Below are 23,655 nucleotides of genomic sequence, written 5' to 3'. Positions count from 1 at the left end.
ATTTAGCCCATTTACATTTAAGGTCAATATTGTTATGTGTGAATTTGATCCTGTCATTATGATGCTCGCTGGTTATTTCACCTGTTAATTGGTGCAGTTTCTTCATAGCATCGATGGTCTTTACAACTTGGCATGTTTTTGCAGTGGCTGGTACTGGTTGTTCCTTTCCATGTTTAGTGCTTCCTTCAGGAGCTCTTGTAAGGCAGGCCTGGTGGTGACAAAATCTCTCAGCATTTGCTTGTCTGTAAAGTATTTTATTTCTCCTTCACTTATGAAGCTTAATTTGGCTGGATATGAAATTCTGGGCTGAAAATTCTTTTCTTTAAGAATGTTGAATATCGGCCCCTACTCTCTTCTGGCTTGTAGGGTTTCTGCAGAAAGATCTGCTGTTAGTCTAATGGGCTTCCCTTTGTGGGTAACCCGACCTTTCTCTCTGGCTGCCCTTAACACTTTTTCCTTTATTTCAACTTTGGTGAATCTGACAATTACGTGTCTCAAGGTTGCTCTTCTCGAGGAGTATCTTTGTGGTGTTCTCTGTATTTCCTGAATTTGAATGTTGGCCTGCCTTGCTAGGTTGGGGAAGTTCTCCTGGATAATATCCTGAAGAGTGTTTTCTAACTTGGTTCCATTCTCCTCATCACTTTCAGGTACAGCAATCAAACATAGATTTGGTCTTTTCACATAGTCCCATATTTCTTGGAGGCTTTGTTCATTTCTTTTCACTCTTTTTTCTCTAATCTTGTCTTCTTGCTTTATTTCATTAATTTGATCTTCAATCACTGATATCCTTTCTTCCACTTTATCGAATCGGCTGTTGAAGCTTGTGTATGCTTCACAAAGTTCTCCTACTGTGGTTTTCAGTTCCGTCAGGTCGTTTAAGCTCTTCTCTACACTGGTTGTTCTAGTTAGCCATTTGTCTAACCTTTTTTCAAGGTTTTTAGCTTCTTTGCGATGGGTTAGAACATGCTCCTTTACGTTGGAGAAGTTTGTTATTACGGACCTTCTGAAGCCTACTTCTGTCAACTCGTCAAACTCATTCTCCATCCTGTTTTGTTCCCTTGCTGGCGAGGAGTTGTGTTCCTTTGGAGGAGAAGAGGCGTTCTGGTTTTTGGAATTTTCAGCCTTTCTGCTGTGGTTTCTCCTCATCTTTTTGTGGTTTTATCTATGTTCGGTCTTTGATGTTGGTGTCCTATGGATGGGGTTTTGGTCTGGATGTCCTTTTTGTTGATGTTGATGCTATTCCTTTCTGTTTGTTAGTTTTCATTCTAACAGCTGCAGGTCTGTTGAAGTATGCTGGAGGTCCACTCCAGACCCTGTTTGCCTGGGTATCACCAGTGGAGGCTGCAGAATAGCAAACATTGCTGCCTGATCCTTCCTCTGGAAGCTTCGTCCCAGAGGGGCACCCACCTGGATGAGATGTCTGTCGGCCCCTACTGGGAGGTGTCTCCCAGTCAGGCTACACGGGGGTCAGGGACCTACTTGAGGAGGCAGTCTGTCCGTTATCGGAGCTTCAGCGCCGTGCTGGGAGAACCACTGCTTTCTTCAGAGTTGTCATGCAGTGACGTTTAAGTCTGGAGAAGCTGTCTGCTGCCTTGCCCCCAGAGGTAGAATCTAGAAAGGCAGTAGGCCGTGCTGAGCTGAGGTGGGTTCTGCCCAGTTTTAGCTTCCCTGCTGCTTTGTTTACACTGTGAGCATAGAACTGCCTCCTCAAGCCTCAGCAATTCCCCCTGCCACGCTCCACCATCCCAGGTTGATCTCAGACTGCTGCACTAGCAGTGAGCAAGGCTCCATGGGCATGGGACCTGCCAAGCCAGGCACGGGAGGGGATCTCCTGCTCTACTGGTTGTGAAGACCGTGGGGAAAGCACAGTATTTGGGCAGGAGTGTACCTCTTCTCCAGGTACAGTCACTCATGGCTTCCCTTGGCTACGAAAGGGAAATCCCCTGACCCCTTGCACTTTCCGGGTGAGGCGACACCCCACCCTGCTTCAGCTCGCCCTCTGTGGGCTGCACCCACTGTCCAACCAGTCCCAGTGAGATAAACCAGGTACCTCAATTGGAAATTCAGAAATCACCTGTCTTCTGTGTCGATCTCCCTGGGAGCTGTACACTGGAGCTGTTCCTATTTGGCTATCTTAGACGCAACCAGTCTCCACTACACTTCCTGAAGGCAGAGACTATGTCCTTGTATTTTCCATAAAGCCCAATAAGGCCTTTCTCATAGCAGACACTTAGTAGATAGTAGATAATAGGTGAATTCATAATGTATATGAATGAATGAGTGAATGAATTAATAAATTGGAGGTAGGGGAAGTGACGGGTGTAGATTCTCTACTGTTGATGGATTTATTTTATTCAGGTTTTAATCTGTCCGCTATGTGTGAGTACATGTATGTGTATAGACAAAGCAGTGCTTTTTTTTTTTTTTGGAGACAGAGTCTCACTCTGTCACCCAGGCTGGAGTGCAGTGGCTCGATCTCAGCTCAATGCAAGCTCCACCTTCTGGGTTCAAGCGATTCTTCTGCCTCAGCATCTCCCATTAGCTGAGACTACAGGCGTGCACCACCATGGCTGGCTAATTTTTAATATTTTTAATAGAGATGGAGTTTCACCATATTGCCCAGGCTGGTCCCAAATTCCTCAGCTCAGGCAATCCATCCACCTCAGCCTGCCAAAGTGCTGGGATTACAGACGTGAGCCACCGTGCCTGGCCAAAGCAGTGCTTTTAAAAATGAAAACAACACACCTAATTAGTAAGCTCCTGAAAATACAGACGTCTAGATAAAATGTGAGGAAGGTCTTTGTGCTATAGCATTTTTTCAAACTGTTAATATGATTGGCATAATGTTCATTAACAGGCATGGTTTCTAATTTGCAGTGATCTGAAACAGCAGATTTTAGAGAACTGTTCATTGTTAGGGGAGCTTTGACTTGTACGTCTTTTTACGAAACTGAAGGAGTCCTCCTGGGTCTAGCTGACCTTTCCCTTGTAGTGAGGAGTTTGTCTTGCTACTTTTTTTTTTTCCCAGATGCCTTTTAATCCAAGGGTAAAAACCTTCTGATTAGGCTAGATTCCCTTGATAGTCCCTTCTCTTACAGCTTCATCAAATTTATGTTAGAAAGATTGGGGAAAAAACCAGCAAACAAACAAAAAGTAGGTAGTGTAAACTTTAACAGAGTAATAGAAGGATTGACATGGGACTCATAACTGGACATAATTTTTATTTCTCTGAAGTATAATTTTATTAAATAATAAATGCACATGGTTTTAAAAGGTTAAACAGAAGAAGAAAAGTTCTTTGTACAAAAAAGACCATCAGTCCTTGTCTCTCCTCCTGACCTAGCTTTGGTTAGGTATAAAATCCTAGGTTGAAAATTGTTTTCCCTAAGGATTTTAGTGGCCTTGCCACATGATCATCTAAATTCCATGTAAATTGTAATGTCACTCTTCCTCCTGGTTTTTTTGTACCCTGTTTCTCTTTTTCCCTCCTTACCTCCCTCCTACTTTATTCCTTTCTCTCTGGAAGCTTTTACTATCTTCTTCCCTTCTTGACATTATGAAATTTCATAGGCCCTTTTTTTCATTCCTTGTGCTGGGAAATTGGACACCGTCGCATTCTGGAGGTTTAAGTTCCTTCAGTTCTAGGACATTTTCATATATTTATTTAGTTAATAATTTCCTCTTCCTCATTTTCCCCATACACTTTCTGGTTTTCTTAGTGGTCAAATATTGGAACTTCCAGATTGATGCTCTAGTTTTCTTATCTTTTTGCCTTCTACTTGTTTTTCTTTTTAGGAGATTTGATCAGTGTTATTTTTCAGATTTTTTTAAACCTATCATATTTTACATTTCTAATTAAATGTTTGAAGTTAACTTGTATTCTCTCTCTCTCTCTCTCTTTTTTTTTTTTGAGACAGAGTCTTGCTGTGTCACCCAGGCTGGAGTTCAGTGGCGCAATCTCAGCTCACTGCAAGCTCTGCCTCCTGGGTTCATGCCATTCTCCTGCCTCAGCCTCCTGAGTAACTGAGACTACAGGCGCCCGCCACCACGCCTGGCTAATTTTTTATGTTTTTTTAGTAGAGACTGGGTTTCATTCTGTTAGCCAGGATGGTCTCGATCTCCTGACCTCATGATCCGCCTACCTCGGCCTCCCAAAGTGCTGGGATTACAGGCGTGAGCCACTGCGCCTGGCCTATTCTTTCTCTTATAGCAAGAAGTATGTATTTTTAGTTTTCTTTGAGTTTTAGTTTTTTGGTTTTTCTTTTTTCTTTTTAGTTTTCTTCTGTTTCTAATTTTCTTTCCTTCCTTCCCTCCTTCCTTCCTTCTCTCCTTCCTTCTTTCCTTCCTTCCTTCCCTCCTTCCTTCCCTTCTTCCCTCCTTCTCACCTCTGGCTCAACATCCCTTCACTCACCTCTGATACTGGACTACAGGCATCACCACCATACCTGGCTAATTTTGTTTTTGTTTGTTTTGTAGAGACTAGGTATTGCCATATTACCCAGGCTGGTCTCAAACTCCTAGGCTCAAGTGATCCACCTGCCTCAGCTTCCCAAAATGGCATTTGAACCTTGGGATTACAGATGTGAGATTACAGGCATGAGCCACTGTGCCTGGCCGTTTCTATCTCTCGATAGGGCTTTCCTCTCCTATTTGTTTTAGTGTCTGATTTGTTGTTGTTGGAGGCTTTCCTCTAATACCTGGTATACTCCTGAACCCTAGAAAGCATTTGAAAGCTCTGTGTGCCACGGATAGAACTTGTTGACTAGTGAATACCATTATAGGGTGGTCAGGTAGTGAACCACTTTATTGTTGGTGCCATTCAGTTTCAACATACTAGGATCTTTCTAACTCCTGCCTGAAGGTTTGAGCTGGGAATGAGGGTGGAACAGTGCTTAAGGCTGTCAGCTGACCTCCAAGAGTCAGGCAGGGGCAGGGGCTGGAGCTTACTCTTCAGTGCATAGACTTTAATTCCTCTGTATCAGGCTTTTGACCAGCCCACCCTCTGCTGCGCTTGCTACCCTTGGGAAGTACTCAAGGATGGTTACTCAAGTAATGGTTACTCAAGTAAGGGTTAGGGGAGAAGTGTAGTTTCCTGGCTGTATGGACTAGGGAATACAGAGAACTGACAATTTCTTATATAGACATTTATTTATACAAATATTTGTTAAGTATCTTCTGCATGTCTGGTACTATTCTAGGCTCTGGTGACAAGCAGTAAACAAAATAGATTAAAGTTCCAACCCTTGTGGGGCTTGTGTTCTTGTGGGCAAGAAGGAAAATAGTAAGTGCTGAGGGAATGATGTGTCATGAGATGAGAAAAGATTGAAAGCTGGGAAGGGGGATGGGAAGCATGTGAGGGGAGGGTGTGTGGTTAGTGATTCGAAGTTTAGGCAGAGTGACTGGGGAACAACAACATGTTGAAAAGATGGCATTGAGTAAATACCTGAGAGAAGTAAGGGGGTGAGCCCTCTCTGGCTGAAGAGCATTTGGGGTGAAGGCTTTGCGGCTGTAGCTCACCTAATAGAAGACCAGCAAGGAGGCCCCATAGCTGGAGCAGAGTGAGAGGTGAGGAGGTAGCCATGAGGCTCATAGGTCACTGCAGGAACTTTGGCTTTTATTCTGAGGGAGAGGGAAGCCACTGGAGAGGGGTTTGAGCTGGTGAGAGAGATGATCTGACTGACACACTGGCTGCTGTGTTGAAAGAAACTGCAGTGGTGCCAGTTCAAAAGCTACGTGAGAGTTGGAGGTGGGCTGGAAAAGCATAACAATGAGGAATTGGTGAGAAGGGATCAGAGTCTGGACACATTTTGAAAGTAGAGTTCCTGGAATTGCTGATGGATTGGGCAGCTTTGACTCAGTCCTCTTGCTTTCAGCTTCGCACCTCACGCTGCCTTTTGCGATACTAGTACTTCGTGTCTCTGTCTTCTGAGCCTTCCCAGGAATTGGGTGGGTGAGTGGGGGTGGCACCAAAGGCTGCATCAACTCACCTCTTCACACCTCATCTGCAGAGACTTAGGATTACTCTTCTGTTACTTTTCTTTCCTCTCTTTATCAGCTTTCAAAGTTGTAGAATTATCTCATGCCCACTGATACCACTGTGCCCATTCTTTCTCCTTACACATAGGTTTACACCTTAATTTTTTTTTTATTTTTTTATTTTTATTTTTTTGAGACGGAGTCTCGCTCTGTCGCCCAGGCTGGAGTGCAGTGGCGCAATCTTGGCTCACTGCAAGCTCCGCCTCCCAGGTTCACGCCACTCTCCTGCCTCAGCCTCTCCGAGTAGCTGGGCCTACAGGCGCCCGCCACCACACCCGGCTAATTTTTTGTATTTTTAGTAGAGATGGGGTTTCACTGTGGTCTCGATCTCCTGACCTCGTGATCCGCCCGCCTCGGCCTCCCAAAGTGCTGGGATTACAAGCGTGAGCCACCGCGCCCGGCCTTAATTTTTTTTAAACTCAGTGAGGTTTAGAGAAGCGGTGTTGATAAACACATGTGTTTCATCTGTCATGTTTAACTAGAAATCTGTTTATTATTTGAGAATATTGAACACAAGAATGTTTAGTGAGTATGCTTGATTTTTTTCAATGCAACTTATAGAACTGAAAATTATTTTAATAAAAGATGAGAAAGATTTTTAGAGCACTAACCTTTTGTCTCCTAACCAGAGCGTTGCCTCTAAGACTTCTTGGGTTTTTTTTTTTTTGTCTATTTTAATCAATTCTAAGATTGAAAATAAATTTTTAAATGTTTAAAGCTCACACCCTGAGAATTATGACATAAATGCTAACTAACAATCATCAGAGAAGCATTAATCATAGTTTGTCAGCTCTTATCTGAAAATAATTTATCTTTCTTCTGGATCATTGTTGTAACTAAGGTCTACAACTTTGATCCTCTTCTTGAATATCACCCATCTGAAGCCAGAGGCATGACAGTAGCAAAAGTCTATTTTTTGAAATTTTATAAATAAAATTCTAGAGATTCAAAGATACCAATAGTTTTGTTAAAATAATTGTGTATGTTGTTAAATATCCAGAATACCTTGTTGGCTAAGTTAGTATATTATTCCATTCTCACACTGCTATAAAGAAATACCTCAGACTGGATAATTTATAAAGAAAAGAGGTTTAACTGGCTCACAACTCTGCAGGCTGTACAGGAAGCATGGCTGGGGAGGCCTCAGGAAAGCTACCATCATGGCAGAAGGCGAAGGGGAAGCAGGCACATCTTACACGGCCAGAGCAGGAGGAATAGAGAGAAGGGGAAGGTGCTACACACTTTCAAACAAGCAGTTCCCGTAAGAACTCACTCACTATCATGAGAACAGCAAGGGGGAAATCCACCCCATGATCCAGTCTCCTCCCACCAGGTCCCTCCTCCAACACTGGGGATTTGACATGAGATTTGGGTGGGGACACAAATCTAAACCATATCACTTAGGTAAGTATATTTTAGGTTCATTGAGATTAGGAAACATGCCCTGCTGATTTACTTAACCCTAAAACACCCAGCATAGCACTTCGCATATAGTATCCACTTATGAGGTTTGAGGAATCCTTTATTAAATAAAGAATTTTACGTATTCATTGGTCTTGTTGGAAATTGTACTGACATAACAAGCCAAACTCATTACTCCCAGAATAAATGTAATTTATTCTTCCTAGTAAATACCAGAAATGAGATGCCTCATTTTTATCTAAACTGGCACCAGGAGTTTCAACACCTGAGACTCATAGCTCCCCAACCCTAACTGATCACACAGGCCCACTAAAGCTTCTTCAACCATGATAGCTAAATATAATCATCACTCAGTATATGCAGGGAATTGGTTCCAGGACCCCTGCACATATTCAAGTCCCACAGTTGGGGCTTTAAAACCCAAATATATGAAAAGTTGTCCCTCTGTGGAGAAGGGCTCACATTCCACAAATGCTGTATTTTCGATTCACATTTCATTGAAGAAAAATCCCCATATAAGTGGACCTGCACAGTTAAGACCTGTGTTATTCAAGGGTCGACTGTATACATGCCCACCCACATCCATCCCAGGCACAAATGAGAACCTGCCTTGACAGCCCCAGGGAAACCTATTCGATCATATTTAGGTTACTGTTCTGGGCTCAACACTGTGTGGGGCACTTTAGGAGATAGAAAATAAATGAATCCCTTGACTAATGCCCATGAGGAGTTGACTGACACCTGAAGCAAAAAGATGGATACGAAGGATTACATAGTTAAATGCTAAATTATATGGGAGAAACCACTAAAAATATAGAAGTTTAGAGTTTACCATAGATAGGAATAGAATCTTAGAGTTTGAAAAGTCCTTTTAGAAAAAAGTCCAGTCTAAATCCATCTTCTAGTATAAGAGTTCTTTTTAGATTATCTTTGGCAGATGATTTTCCATGTTGATTGTGGCCTGTGAAGGGAGGCCCTTGCTATTTTCTGAGGCAGCCTCTTCTGTAGTAGCACTGTTCTGATGGTTTTCTTGAGTCAGAAGTGCTCAAGAGTTAGTAAGAGTGCTCAAGAGTCTGTAAGTTACTGCAGTTAGTCCTGCCTTGTCTTGTGGGCCATACTGAATGAACACATTGCCATTTCATCACAGCCATCCTCTGTTCAGTATTTAAAGAAAGCCCTCGGATGGAGGAAAAGTATAGCAGAGAGAGAAGGGTCTTGAACTCCAACTAGGTGAGCTATTTTGTCCCTTTATGCCTTGGCCTCCTTGATACTAATGTGTAAAAGCAGGGAACACAGTGCCTGATGCACAGGCAGGAGGCAGTAAAGGTGAGCTGCGGGCAGGTCTGTCTTGGGTCTTCTCTTGCAGGCTGCCTGGTAAAGGAAGGCCTCAGAGACTAGACGGGGTTCAGGCTTAGAGGGCTTTGATAAAGATATGAAAGAAAAACAAGGGGCAGTAGAGAAGAGCAAATGAATGGACTTGACTGACTGAAATAAAGACAGCATAAAGAAGAAAAACCACAGGGACTGTGGTTTTAATCCTTGTAAACGATGGCACCAATCACAAAGCATTTGTGTCTCATTGACTTGAGATGATGAGATGATGAAAGATCATCTCCAGTGCTTATGTTGCTGATTAATCCATCCGTTTGAGCTTTCACTGTGTGCCAAGCACTGTTCTAGATACTGGAAATACAGAGGTAAACAAGACTGATGGGGTCTCTGTTCTTCCGGGGTTTGTGTTCTCCTTGAGGAGGAAACAGACAAAAAAGAAGTAAACAAAAATATAAACCCCAACTACTTAGTAGGCTGAGGCAGGAGGATCTCATGAGCCCAGGAGTTTGAGACCAGCCTGGGCAGTATAGCAAGACTCCATTTCAAGAAAAAAAAATGTGTAAACAAAAATATAAACAGAATAATTGAAGGTAATGGTAAGTGCCATATATGAAGAATGATGTAAAAGAGTGGATGGTTTAGCGGTGGGGGTGTGTACTTTAGATGATGATCAGGAACAGCCTCTTGGAGGAAGCAACATTAAGCTGAGACATGAAGGATACAAAGGAGCCAGCTGAGCAAAAGTCTGGGAGGATTTAGTTATAGGCAGAGAGAACCATTAGGGTAAGAGTTCTGAGGCACGAATAAGCTTGGTATAGTCAAGGAACAGAAAAAAGGCCAGTCCGGGCAGGCATATGCCTGACAAGGATCATAGTATGAGACTTGGGGAGTGAGAGAAAGAGGATGGGGGCATATCCTATAGGGCCTTTTGGCTAAACGAAAGGAGATTGGACTTTACTCCAGATATGCTGGGAACCAACAGAACTGTTGGATGGTGGGTGTCTTGGTCCATTTTCTGCTGCTATGACAAAATACCACTGACTGGATAATTTATAAAGAAAAAAAGTTTATTTGGCTTATGGTTCTAAAGACTTGGAAGTGGAGGAGTATGGCACCAGCATCTGGAGAGTATCAACCCGTGGCAGACAGGCAGAGGGGCAGGAGAGCTTGCTTTTATAACCAAACCGGTTCTGACATAACTAACCCATGTCTGTAATAATGACGTTAATCCATTCGTGGGAATGGAGTCCTTGTGACCTAACCACCTCTTAAAGGCCCCATATCAATTAAATCTCAACATGAGTTTTGATGGGTACATACAAACCACAAAAATGAATATAAGCAAAGGAGTGACGAGATCTAACTTACAACTTCTAGAGCTCACTGTGGATTCTGTATGAAAAGTGGATTGGAACGGGCAAGGAAGGGGGCAGGGAGACCATTGCAGTGGTCCAGGCAAGAAAGGGTGGTGGCTTGGACTAGGACGGCAGCAGTGGAAAAATAGAGAGAAGTGACTGGATTCTGGACATACTCTGGAGATACAGCCAACAGGACTTGCTTGTGGCTTGGGTGGATGTTGCAAGAGGAAAAGACAGGAGTTGAGGATGAAGTCTGTGGCCTGAGCAACTGATAATGCTGTTTACCAAGATGGGATCGATTGGGTAAAGAATCGCTTTTTTGGCATTCGACAAGGGCAGAGGTTGAGAGTTTGGGCCTCGGGTTGAGATGATTAGACTCCAAGTGAAGATATAGGTTGGCAATTGGGTATAGAGTCTAGAGCTCCAGGGAGAGATTTGAGCTAGAGAAAAAATTGAGGAATCATTTGAATGCTGTTTATCTCCACATTTATAGTATTTTACTTTTTGTGTATTGATCATTTATAAGCACTTTTATCAGTATTTCATCCTTTAACTGGTACAGTTCCAGTTTGTGTTGTTATTCCTACTATAAAGAGTAAGGAAATTGGCTGGGCACAGTGGCTCACGCCTGTAATCTCAGCACTTTGGGAGGCCGAGGCGGGCGGATCACGAGGTCAGGAGATCGAGACCGTCCTGGCTAACATGGTGAAACCCCGTCTCTACTAAAAATACAAAAAAATTAGCCGGGCGTGGTGGTGGGTGCCTGTAGTCCCAGCTACTAGGGAGACTGAGGCAAGAGAATGGCGTGAACCCGGGAGGCGGAGCTTGCAGTGAGCTGAGATTGAGCCACTGCACTCCAGCCTGGGGGACAGAGGGAGACTCCGTCTCAAAAAAAAAAAAAAGAGTAAGGAGATTGAGGCTCAGGGAGGTGAGTAGCATGCCTCCTACAGCTTAGTGCTGGCAGAGCCCACGTTTGAATCCAGGATTTTGATTCTGAGCATATTGCCCATTTGGTTAAATCTGGTTAAAGGTGGCTCTTTTCTCTTCTTATATCTTACTCTGCTCCTGAGATTGCCATATTCCCAGAGATTTCTCATTGGAAAGACACTACGTTTCCTGAGGATGAATCCTGCTGTTTCTTAGTATTATTTTCTGTCTCCTCCTTAAGATGGACATCTTCTCAAAATTCCCATTCTTCCTGGATAAGCAGCTTTACAGCTGCCACAAATCCAGAATAAATACTACCCTCATACAGAGTGTCGCACAAATGCCTGCCAAAGCCCCATATTAAGATGTACTCCTAAAATAAAGCTGTATTTTCTGGTGTCCCTTTCCTTCTAAAATCAGCTTATTGTAAAACACTATCCCCACTCCCTTCTTTAACTGGTCCTCTGGTCAGGCTTTAGTGGCCTTGTGTATAAAATTCAGAATCTATCAGGATTTCAAGCAGATGTAAAAGGAAGTAAATTTTTGAGCCCTCAACTTTGACAGTTCTCCCTATTTATTTGGCTAGATGTGATAGTAAAAGCCATAAAAAGAGGGCACTTGAAGAAAATGTTTTGGCCATAGTGATTACAGTTAGTGCACTTGGAACCTTCACATGCCAGGCACAGATGGCAGGTGTCTATAAGGAGCCACACAATAACCCAGCCCTTAGTGTGGGCCCTAAGGGGGACTGCATCAGGCCTAAACGAGTTAGATATTGGCAAGTAAAATGTGAGCGAAACAGAAAATGTAGTCCACAACATCAGTTATGCTATTTGTAGTTGTCATGAAATGAGCTGGTAAAAATTTCAAAGTGTTGAGTTTTCAGGGTATATGTGTCACAGCACGATTCCTGCAGAGATTTGTTTGTTTGCTTGTTTGTTTGTTTGTTTGTTTGTTTCTGTTTTGGTCCAGATACATGCCAGAATAAGAGCAGTGGTTGGTTGAACTTAGTTTTTAATCCTGAGATGTAGAATTGTTTGGAAATCCTGTTTTTTCTTTTGTAGCATCTCCTGCAAGTTGACACATATGTATTATCTATGAGAAAATTTAAAAATTATTTTGATTTAGTATACCCTTGTGCACGTTCTTTTTCTGTCTCCATTTAGAGCATTAAATGTGTTGTTCTGGGTGTTTAGAAAGTAACATGGCCCTGCAGATTGTCTGATTTTTGTCTTTTCTTAAAAGCTTACTGTGACAAAGCTGTTGTTAAGGATTCTTTTTGTATATGAATTGTGTATAGATGACATTTCTGTGCCCAATGCCTCTTCAGATATCCTCTCTAACAATTAAAGGAGACTTGAAAATTTAGTTTCACAGAACATGTGCATCTGTCCCACTCAAGCCTGATCACTTCAAAGGTGGTAGGATAATTAGTAGCTAAATGAAACAAACGTGAAGAGGAAACGGAACAGTGGTAGTTACGTGCTGCATGTGATCACAGAGCTCATGGAGAAGACTGAAGGGGGCAGAACGCATGGGTAAACTGGAATAAGCGAGTCAATACTGAGTAGTTGGGAATCAACATCAGTGCTGCATGATAAGCAAAGATTGAATGCAATTGGTCAGAGAAGGCCCACTGGAGAAGTGAAAATGTTTTATCAGTTACAGAGGTGACAGATCCAATAAGCAGCATTACCCTTTGTAACCTCAAAAGTGGAGGAGGACTAAGCAGAGAACCAAATAATGAGGAACCATGTTTTGTAAAGAAGGTGGCGTCACAATTAACATAGATTACTGTGGACTCAGAAGCAGGCAGGATTCACTCACAGTGTACTTTTTAGATGAGGGCATTTAAATACAGTCTTCTACTGCGACATTCAAAGAATCTTAATGAAGTACAACCTTCCTTTGGGCATTGTCAGTTATATATCTTATCAGTAAATGTGCAGTGAATCTGCGCCCCCCCCAAAAGAGCTGGACCTTTGATCAAGAATCTCTAGAGCCATTCATCCTTTAGTAGTATGCAAAATGCTGGCCAAGGTGAAATTATTTAGTAATAACGTTCTATACACCAAAGTTGTGAATTTGTTGTTTGTTTATTTACAAAGGCAGGAAAGTTCAGTTTTGTTTTAAATTCATTTGGGGAGAAATATGTAAACCCTGAAGTCTTGAGCTCATTTCCCAAGTGGTCTAGACTTCTAGGTATTTTTGAGTGAAGCCATGACTTATCTGGTTGAGGCATAGTGATGTTCTAAAGGGAAAACAGAGCTGAACACGGGTGTGGAATGTTCTATGTGTCGCTGTATATTCTAATCATTTTTATAGGTAGAGGTAAAGATAGGAAGAGACATTCACATATGCTGATTGAAATTAAGTTTGGAATTAGACTTTCTGTTAAAATCAAAATAACATATGTAAGCCTCTTCAACTGTGTCGTAAATTCTAATGGAGGGAACTCATCAAGGGCAAATATTTTTATCTTGAGCCTTGTTTTCTGTGATGATTAGTGCATTTATTAGAAGATTGACTACTCCTTTTAAAAAAAAAATCTTTAACAAAAATTATCTGACAGCCCAAGGAATTCTCAAGTTAAGTTCCATTTCAGGGTTCAGGCAAACCAAATTATTATATTTCCAGATTTCCTCTTCTTTTGCTGCCATTCACAATGAAGGAGGAAAAAGCGGACTCCTTTGATGTGGAGAGAAAAAAAAAAAAAAGCAATATATCACTTCCCTGAAAGAACATTTCTCAGTCTCTCATGTGAAAAAGGATTAGCACCTCCAACAAAGGTCCTGTGGATCACAGCATCGGGCAGCAATACCAAGCAGTACTCCTAAGGAGAGGAAAAACTGTATTTGAGCAAGAGTGTTTGTCCTGGCAAACAGAAGCTTTTTAATAACTGCAAATCTGAGATAATGGCATACACTCCCTAAATCCTTAAGGACCAGACAGCTAGTTTAAATGGAGTGAAGTCAACTTTTGTTTTACAATAGAAGTCTAGTCTTATCAAAATATAGTTTTTTTCACTTAATGGTTTAGTCTACCCATCTGTGGTTGATAAGGATTATGCGTATATGGATAAAATCATTTGGAAGATTCATCTTTGACCCTCTCTTATACAAAAGAAGTTCCATTATAAGGTCACTTGCTTCCGTTTTACACTAATAAGTTATTCAATAACCTGCAGAATTAATGTATTAAGATTTTGATTGAATGTTTCTTAGAAGAAAAGAAAACCTGCCCTGACTTTCCAACACATTAAAGAATCCTTTTACAGTAGATATAAAGAGGCTGTGGGAAGTAAGAAAATGGTAATTCATGCGTGATGGAAAAGCCAAGGAAAAAGTTTATCTGTTAAACAAGGTTTGGTTTAAAAGTTTGGTTTTGCTAGACCTTCATTTGTTAGTCCTTTTTTCTGTATTATGCTTTCTAAAATTGAGACAATGAAAAGAACCTGATTTAAAGTAACAATAATAATACCTTGTATCATGTAGTACTTGAGACTGTGTAAAATCCTCTCTGCAAGTCCACAGCTTTAAACAGTCTGGATAGCTTTGGCTCTCTACTTTGCTTGATCCTGCTTGAATGGAAGTTTCTAAGTGGGAGGGGAGAAGGAGGCTGGTAGGGCTATCCGTATGAGCCGCATCATAAGGTGTACGATGCCAAACGATCCATCAGAGTTTCAGTCTAAAACCAAAACTCTAGCAGCTCTTACTTTAATGTTATTAAATCAGGGTTTCTTCGTCCACACAGATACATTATTGGAAGAAGATTTTATGGAATTGGCTTTTTTTAGGAACAAATTTTGGTCTTCAGTAGCTCGCCAGTAACCCTCTGACCTTTCAGTAAATATCCACCTAAAGCTTTGAAATTAGGGTATTTAGTGTTTTATGGTCCAGAATAAAAATCTCCAATTCTGTTTCCAAATAGTGTAGCCTCAACACATTTTATTAAGCTCTTGACACATTCAGCCGTGTGTATTTTGTAAAGTTCCTATGGTTATTGTTTTACAATAGCTGCTTGCAAAAGCATTGTAAGGGTTTCAATTAATCAGCCCTTTGTGCGCTTCAGACTATGCAAATTTATCACATCAAACCATTCAACTGCTCATGGGAAAGCCGTGTAAAAACTGTATTGTCTTCTAGCGCCTCCTCTCATTTAGAGTGATGTTTTAATAAGAAAGCTAATCAAGTTTTCTTATGCATTATTTATCTGTTAACATGTAAGGAAGAGCCGAATTAAAATTATGTCAACCGGGATATGGCAAGTGATGTGATAGATCTGGAAATGATTCAACAACAGAACAAAGCCAATATGATTCAACAGTTTTTGTCTACTCCCCTCCCTCTGGGGATTATTTAAGGTGGTGGTGTGAAAAATAAAAGGAGGTTAATTTGATAGCTGGAAAAGGGGAGGGGAAGAAAGGAATAACCACCTGTGTTAGCCTTACATTTTGATTTAGAGATTTCATTTCTGAATGTATAAAGGCTCATTGAGATGAGTTTACTCAAAGCAAACCATTTCTTAATAGGAACAGTCAAACTTGAAAGCATTCCTACTGCTTCTTTGGCCCCATTTACCACCATATTCATCAGCAGTAAACTATTCCCCAATAGATATCTGCAACCCCAGGCCTCGTGAAAGTTATCAGGAGACAGTGTCTTGATGATGTTAGATGACCTGCACAACCCAGGAAGGAGTGATCTGCTTTTCTGCCTCTCCAGCCAAAGTTAGTGCAACTGCAACTGCTCCTTCTATTCATTAAGTTGGTCTCCTTTGCTTTGCTAGTTTGCTTCCTGCTGAGAGTAATTAGGTTTCTTATATAATAATAATTCCTTGTATTTAGATGCAGCCTTTCTCTAAGGACCTTAAAGTACCTCTCAGACATTAGCTCATCTGTTCTTCTAACACAATTGCCTCATGAGATAGGTGCTAATTATTCCCGTTACAAAGAGCAAACAACTAAGGCTCACCAGAAAGTGGTGCTTCCCCCCCACCCCCAAGGTAACACATCAGTGGAACAGTGTTGAGTCAAATTAAAGTCACCCAGTTCCTCGATTCGCCTGCTCTACATAGGTCTAAGAGTCCAAGGGGTGATGAATTTTTTACAGACGGCATTTCCCCCACGTTTATAAACCTCACTAATACTGGGCACTGGTTGAGTGTTCATCCCTTACTAAACATGGCTCTCTTCTTGCACTGCGACTGATGGAGAAAAACCATAGCATCATTTCACCATTCAGTGTAAAGAGCATAAAACTGTGCAGAATAAATAGCCTTGTCCAACGGCTGAGTATCTGCAGAAAGTAAAAGGAGGTAATTTAGACTTTGATTAGGATTATTTCAGCAAACCATCCTGCCAGATGTGCTCCACATCATTTAGAGCATTAGAAAGTGGCAAGCTGAATTGTATAAATGTATACAATATATTTACGAAGTTTTCAGTATTCACTCAGATGACTCGACATAAGCTACCTCCCCGCCTATCTGGAGTTGGGGCCCTGAACCTCTACTTCTGCAGCAATTGAGGGAAATGATTCTTTTTCTCTTTCCTCACTCAGAAAAGGAAGAGTAATAATATATATTAACCTCAGAGGGGTAAATTTAATTCAAATGTGATTACACTTAGAAGGTAGACTTGCTAAATAAAAATGTAAAAATTAAAGCAGACTGTGATATTAAAACGAGAACTGGCCATCAACAAAATTGAAACAATTTACTAGTCAGGTCTCAACACATTGAGTCACATCAAAAACATCTCTTGAATTAGAGATGGCATTACAATTGTCTTCTGCAGTTGCCATTTGCTTTCCTGTCTTCATATGCTACTAGAATGCGTTAATTTTTCTTACCATTTTTTCTTCTTTTTTTACCTTTTTTTTTTCCTGTTTGAGTTAAGATAGTCCATTACACAGAGACAGTACACTAAAACCAGTATTTTTTAAAGGCCAAAAATGACTTTTGAAAAAGTCAGTTGCTGTTTAGAATTAGGAATACTTTTTAAGCCATGGTGGCTCACGCCTCTAATCCCAGCCCTTTGACTTGAGTCCAGGAACTTGAGACCAGCCTGGGCAACATAGTGAGACCTCATCTCTTTAAAAAAAAAAAAAATCAAAAATTAGCTGGACGTGGTGGCACACAGCTGGGTGTGGTAGTCCCAGCTACTAGGGAGGCTGAGGTGGAAAGATCACTTGAGTGAGCCATGATTGTGCCACTGCACTCCAGCCTGGGCAAGAGAGTGAGACTCTGTCTAAGAAAAGAAAAAATAAATATTTTTAAAGACAATCAAATGATTCCTGAGATTAACTTGACTTTTCCTGAGCAAACCTATTCTTAAATGATTTCTGTGTTGTTCTGTGAAGCCTTGGAAATAGAAATAACAAATTGATGTAGGAGCCAGCAGTGTCTGGAGCATGATACAGAGAGCTGTGATAGTGGATGTCAGAAGTGCCTCTCCTGAGTAGATCGGCAGTCAGATTTAGACTCCCTAAATTCTTCCCCTTTACAACTAGAAATTAAGATGGATGATGATGGAATAATATTTTGTTGATTGGGGTATCGGCAGTCCCTTTCTTCTCTAACTTTCTGTGTTTCTATTTTTTTTCTTACTATCTATTTGCATTTGTTAAAAGTTCTATACTGTAGTCTGTGGTCCAATTCCCATTTGGCCCTCCTGAGTGCATTAAATGTTCCTGAGCATGTTAAACTGGTGTATTTGCATTTTATTGCCAGGAGGTTGTGCTGTAAACAATGGGGTTGAGACACCAGCTTGAGCCAGGGGATGAAATTTTATTTTAAAATCCAAAATGCTGTGTAAGCATTTAAGGTATGAATTGGTAATTGTTTCACAACAGCTTCCATTAGATATGGTTTATTTGTAGTCCATCCTCTTTTCAAGGATCCAGGGGAGTGTTAACACACTGAAGCGCACCGCATATCATTTACATTTTAAACCAGTGTTAAGGGAAAAGGACCATAACTTTTAAGATTTCTAAATATTGGAATGGACTTTATGCCTCTGTCCCTGGAGAAAACAGTTTTAATCTTTCATTTGAAAATAAGAAAAGAAACCTTCCCGCTGTGATTAAGGATTTGAATAATTCTGAAACAGAGAAATACTGTTAGAAAAAGAAAAGTCTGGTTCTAAGATTGAGAACTCTCTTTCTACCCCTAATGAATTCAGTAAAATACAAACTTTTAAAAATCATCTGTCTAATTTGAGATTCGAGATCATCAAATTCTGTCTAAATATTTTGTTTTAACTTCTAAGCTCATTATGGTCTCTTTGTGTTAACTTGTATTAAAATCTGTCAGCTATGACTGGTCTCATAAGCACAGTCAGCGGACCAGAATAAGTTAATTATTTACTTGTGTCACTAGTGCTCTTCATCTAATGAAATGCACAGCTGTGTTAGATCTGCAGTTGGATGTGTAGCTTCCATTGTTCCGCAAGTCAGCAGAGGGTAGAAGCCGCAATGATGGAGAGCCCTCAGTTCTTTCTGCTGTTCTGGCTTTCTGTGTCGATTTCATGGATCTTTTATCATTCACTTTCACACAAAACAAACAACACAGGGCTGTCTGCTATGGGAACCATCTTGGCATATAAAAGGGTTTTCAGGGCCTAAAGTAATTTTAAGTCAGCTAAGATTTAATTTTTGACTTACAGGTGCCCTTGGTTCAGATATTGCCAAAGCAGTTCCTATAATGGAAGGAAAAAAATCTGAAAGCTACTTATGTGCATTTTTTAAACAAAATGTCAGAAGAGGGCTGATAAGAAAACAACTTCCCAGAAGGAAGCTCTGCACTAAATATTATTAATCAAATTTCAAGCAAAGATATTAGAGATTCACATTTCAGTGGAACGAGCACTTTTTTCATGTTAATAACATAATAAAGTTGAATTTGCTTAATTAAATGTGTCAATTAAAACTGAAAACACAAAATGTAAGTCATCTCTCTCCTTACCCACCCCCAATATAAGTACGTCATGCTTCCTTGGTCAGTTTCTGCACCTCCTGCCCCTCTCTCCCACCTTCTCTTGCTGGAGGGTGGACAGGCAGCTTCCTCCTGAGCAGACGCCGGCCTCCTCCTGCGAACTGCTGCTTAAGGGGTGCCGAGTTTTCTCTTTGGTTTTGTTTTTTCAGGGGTATAGCTGAACCCTCCGTCTCACCAGCCAAAATTACATTCTCACCCGAGCTCGTCCCAGAACCGGCCCCTTTAGGGATTGCCGTTTTTAACATTTTGTTCACTGCTGAACAATGTTGTTGTCGGTGCACCTAGATTTACAATTTGATCTCTTTCAAAGTAGATTTCCCAGTAGTCCTAGGGTTTTGTCAGATAATTTCAGTGTGGATAAGATGGATTTTTGGAGGGAAGAAAGAAGGGTCACACACTCTGCTTGATTGAAATTCTAACACATTGTAGCTGAATTTGAAATAAAGTGAACTGAATGATTGTTTCTGTTCTTCATGTAGGAAAGCTTATATTTATAATAAACAACACCATTTTAACCCAAAAGCCAATTTAAACTAACTATATGCTCTAGAATTCAGCTCCACAATATCCATATTGTTGGCAGCTATGAGAAATAAGAATATTAATAACCAGTATTGCATAGGCAAATGGCATTCTTTTTCTTTTGACTTTAGCTCCTGGTGATTATAACAAATCACAAACTATTGAAATAGTTTGAATAATTACATAGAATCAAATTCAATGAAATATTTAAGAGCAGTTTCTTTACAATAGGGGCAGATAGTTAATAACTTTACACACAGAGAAAAGGAATTTTATCTTTTACTACCAATGTAAAAGCGTTTGTTTTCTTAGTCCAATGCCACTGTACAGTAGTTTTCTGATTCCAAATTATGGAGGGTGTAGTTAACAATCTAACTTCTATTCCTACTCCTCGTCCCAAGAAAAAGAAATTAGAGGAATGAAAAACTATTTAGCAACAAAATCCCCTATAGGTTAGAATAATATTAAGGGAATTAATTTAAGAGAATATTAGTAGTGCATAGAGTTGGTAGATTTTTGTTTTGTTGTTTTCATTCTTAGAATTCCATTTCTAATTCTAGCCTTTTTTTTCCAAGAACAATTTGGTATTTAATTTTCTTGTTCAACTTTACAAGTTCAATCAAAGATCACTTTCCTAATGGGCTGTAAGCTATAGGAATTAAAATTCCTTTGGGCAGTTGGCCGGGCGTGGTGGCTCACGCTTGTAATCCCAGCACTTTGGGAGGCCGAGGCGGGCGGGTCACGAGGTCAGAAGATCGAGACCACGGTGAAACCCCGTCTCTACTAAAAATACAAAAAATTAGCCGGACGTGGTGGCGGGCAGCTGTAGTCCCAGCTACTTGGAGAGGCTGAGGCAGGAGAATGGCGTGAACCCGGGAGGCGGAGCTTGCAGTGAGCCGAGATTGCGCCACTGCACTCCAGCCTGGGCGACAGAGCAAGACTCCGTCTCAAAAACAAAAACAAAAACAACAACAACAAAAAAATTCCTTTGGGCAGTTTAGACTCAGCCAGGGAAGCCCTGGCAAAAATCAGCCAACCAGCCAGAGCACTGCAGCCTATAGGTAGACCTGTTAGCACATCAGTCACACACAGGTACTTCTTGTCACTGGTTTTTCAAACCACATTGTAAGCACACCCCTCATCCAATCATTTCTGTGTTTGGAGATCAGAGAACTTGGATTCCTATAACTTGGGTGCAGAACCCAGCAGATCACGAACTAGCTAATGAAGAGCAAAACTGCTGCTGACTTAAAGCTTCAGGGATGGCCGCAGGCCTGGGGTCCAGTGAAGCTACTGCTCTTCAGTCTCTGTGGCACAGGAGGGTGGGCAGGCAGCCCGACAGCACCATTGTGTGCCATGCCAGCAGCACAGTCCACAGGCTGCAGTGCCTTTCGCAAGGAGAGTCATTTTTGAACTGTTTGTCCAGCAGGATTGTTGAAAATCGCTTTTGTTACTCTTGATAGAGGCCATGGGGAAGATTTTAGAGCAGTGGAAATAGAGATAGCAGCGGGGAGATCCCAATTAAGTACCGTATTCTTCCTTTCTGCCAATTTGCTTTATGTGGCATGAAATCTTCTCTCCCCCAGGTGTTTGTGGCTTGATCGTCCCCCAGGAAGACATGCCATTTTGTGATTCTGGCATCTGTCCGGACATCATCATGAACCCACATGGCTTCCCATCACGAATGACGGTCAGTGACCTGTAGATTTTTCAGAGGCACTGCCTTTAAGGAAGAAGCAGGCAGTTAGTTTAGTTAGAGTGAGTGGAGGTGACGAGGACTCTGAAGCTGTTTTTTCAGGTAGAGCTCTTTTGCCGCTTGCCAGATAAACAGGCTTCCAGCCCCTGACGATTCTGGGCCACTCCCTTCTACAGAAAGAATGAGGAGCACGTCTATACCTCCCTTTGAGAGTGGAGTCTTCTGAGTGATGAATTTACCCCTCAGCAAAAGAGAACCCCTTGTCTTGAACCTAAATGGATCTCCCTTTCAATGATTATTTTTGGTGATCCTGGCGCTCCACCTCTTACCAGCTGTGTGGCCTTGGACAAGTTGCTTATCCTTCCCATACTTCAGTTTCTTAATCTGTAAAATGAAGAAATATAGGACCTATCTCATAGGGGTATTGAGAGGCGTAAAATTAGATCACACATGTCAAGCTTAAATACTGCTTCTATTAATTTATCACTGTTATTAATAGTGGTCGTGGGGAAATGAGCTGGAGATAAATAAGCAGAGAGAGTTTGACTCACTTAATTTGTTCACATCCTGCAGGTGGGGAAGCTCATTGAGCTGCTGGCTGGCAAGGCCGGTGTGCTGGATGGCAGATTCCACTACGGCACTGCATTTGGAGGCAGTAAAGTGAAGGATGTGTGTGAGGACCTCGTTCGCCATGGTTATAACTACTTGGGGAAAGACTATGTTACATCCGGCATCACAGGGTAAGCATGCGATTGAGCTATTTTAAAGAAAAAGAATGGTTTTACTAGGATAGGAGAGACAAGGCCTTAAGGTATACTCTATTTAAAGTATACCTTCAGGCAAGCTTTTACAGCCCATGGGCGGCATGTGGCCCAAGACGGCTTTGAATGCGGTCCGACACAAATTCGTAAACTTTTTTTAAAAACATTATGAGAGTTTTTCATGATTTAAAAAAAAAAAAAATTTTTTTTTTTTTTTTTAAGCTCATCAGCTATCGTTAGTGTTAGTGTATTTTATGTATGGCCCAAGACAATTCTTCTTCCAGTATGTCCCAGGGAAGCCAAAAGATCGGACACCCCTGCCTTAAGGTGTAAGCGTTAAGGCTATATGCCTTAAGCTTTATTTTTTTAAGAAACTGGATACAAGAAAATCTAACTTTAGAAAACTAATAATTGAGGAGTGCTGTTTGTACTGGTAAGATGATAATTTAGAAAGTAGAAAAGATTTTTGGGAGGCCAAGGCGGGTGGATCGCCCAGGAATTTGAGGCTAGCCTGGGCAATATAGTGAGACCTCGTCTCAAAAAATATAAAGTAGAAAAGATTTAATTTACCAAAATATGATTTCTACCCTATGCCTACTTTTAAGGAACACATCAATTACATATAATGCAAAGTTTTCCTTTAGCTGTTGAACTTTCCCTGCATTTATGTGATGAGTATCAGAATAATAAATGCTTTGACAGATAGACCGAGGCCTAACATTTGTGCATGTGTTCACTAAAGGTGTGGTAAGCACCTACCTAATATGTGCTAGGCACTGAGTATATACCAATAAATACAGTAGACATGGTCCCAGTTCTATGGAGCTGACCGTTTAGGTGTGTTGCTAGACATTAAAAAATAACAGACACAATAGGGCCTACTGTGACCATCTAATTTAAAACTGTAACCCCATACTGCCCATTTGCTGCTTTATTTTCCCTGTAGCACTGACCATTTTCAAATATACTACATAGTAATACTATTGCCTGTCTCCCCAACTAGAATGTAACCTCCGTGAAAGCAGGGCTGGTCTGTTTTGTTTACTGTTCTATTTCCAGGGCATAGCACAGGGCCTGACACACAGCAGGCACTCCGTAAACATTTATTGAAAAAAGGAATGCAGACAAATAAATACAAGTAGATATAGCTCTCACCAAAATAAAGACAGAGTGGGTGAGAAGGCCCCTGTGAGGAATTGGATATGATATTTCAGCTGAGAGTTAAAGGGTGAGAAGGATAGGGCATTCGAAGAGTGTTTAATGGAGAGGAAAAGTTATGTTTAACACTTTGCCAGGGAAAGAGCTTGGTAAGTTCAGGGAACAGGAAGAGGCCAGCCTGGCTGCGGTGCAGTGAAGAGGCAGTGCCGGCAGCCCGAGGTGAGGGTGGAGGGGAAGAAGAGCCAGGTGACCAGGCTTGGGAGCTCGTGTTAACCTGTGAGAAACAGATCCCTGCAATGATCGTGAATGACAAGGTTCTGAAGCTGGAATCATCGTGGTTTTTAAAGGATCAAATTAGTTGCCTAAATTAAGACACAATTAGGTATTTAGTGCCAGATAAAACTCCAGGACCTAGTGTTTATAGTGTTCTTCTGGGTGTTGTTTTTTG

At 41.2% G+C, this 23,655-nt stretch overlaps 1 protein-coding gene across 2 annotated transcripts in view; it reads left to right on the top strand.

Moving 5' to 3' along the window:
• Positions 1-23,655, top strand: part of POLR3B (RNA polymerase III subunit B) — a 148,560-nt gene that overhangs the window by 112,843 nt on the left and 12,062 nt on the right. For both annotated transcript variants that reach the window (XM_032168802.2, XM_058425560.1), the window contains 2 exons: positions 21,179-21,282; positions 21,862-22,028. In XM_032168802.2, the coding sequence (XP_032024693.1) occupies positions 21,179-21,282; positions 21,862-22,028 (271 nt within the window). The remainder of the gene's footprint in view (positions 1-21,178; positions 21,283-21,861; positions 22,029-23,655) is intronic.

This window comes from Hylobates moloch, unplaced genomic scaffold (genome assembly GCF_009828535.3).
Source record: "Hylobates moloch isolate HMO894 unplaced genomic scaffold, HMol_V3 SCAFFOLD_12, whole genome shotgun sequence".
Lineage (NCBI taxonomy): Eukaryota > Metazoa > Chordata > Mammalia > Primates > Hylobatidae > Hylobates > Hylobates moloch.
This window is presented reverse-complemented; position numbering and strand designations above follow the sequence as displayed.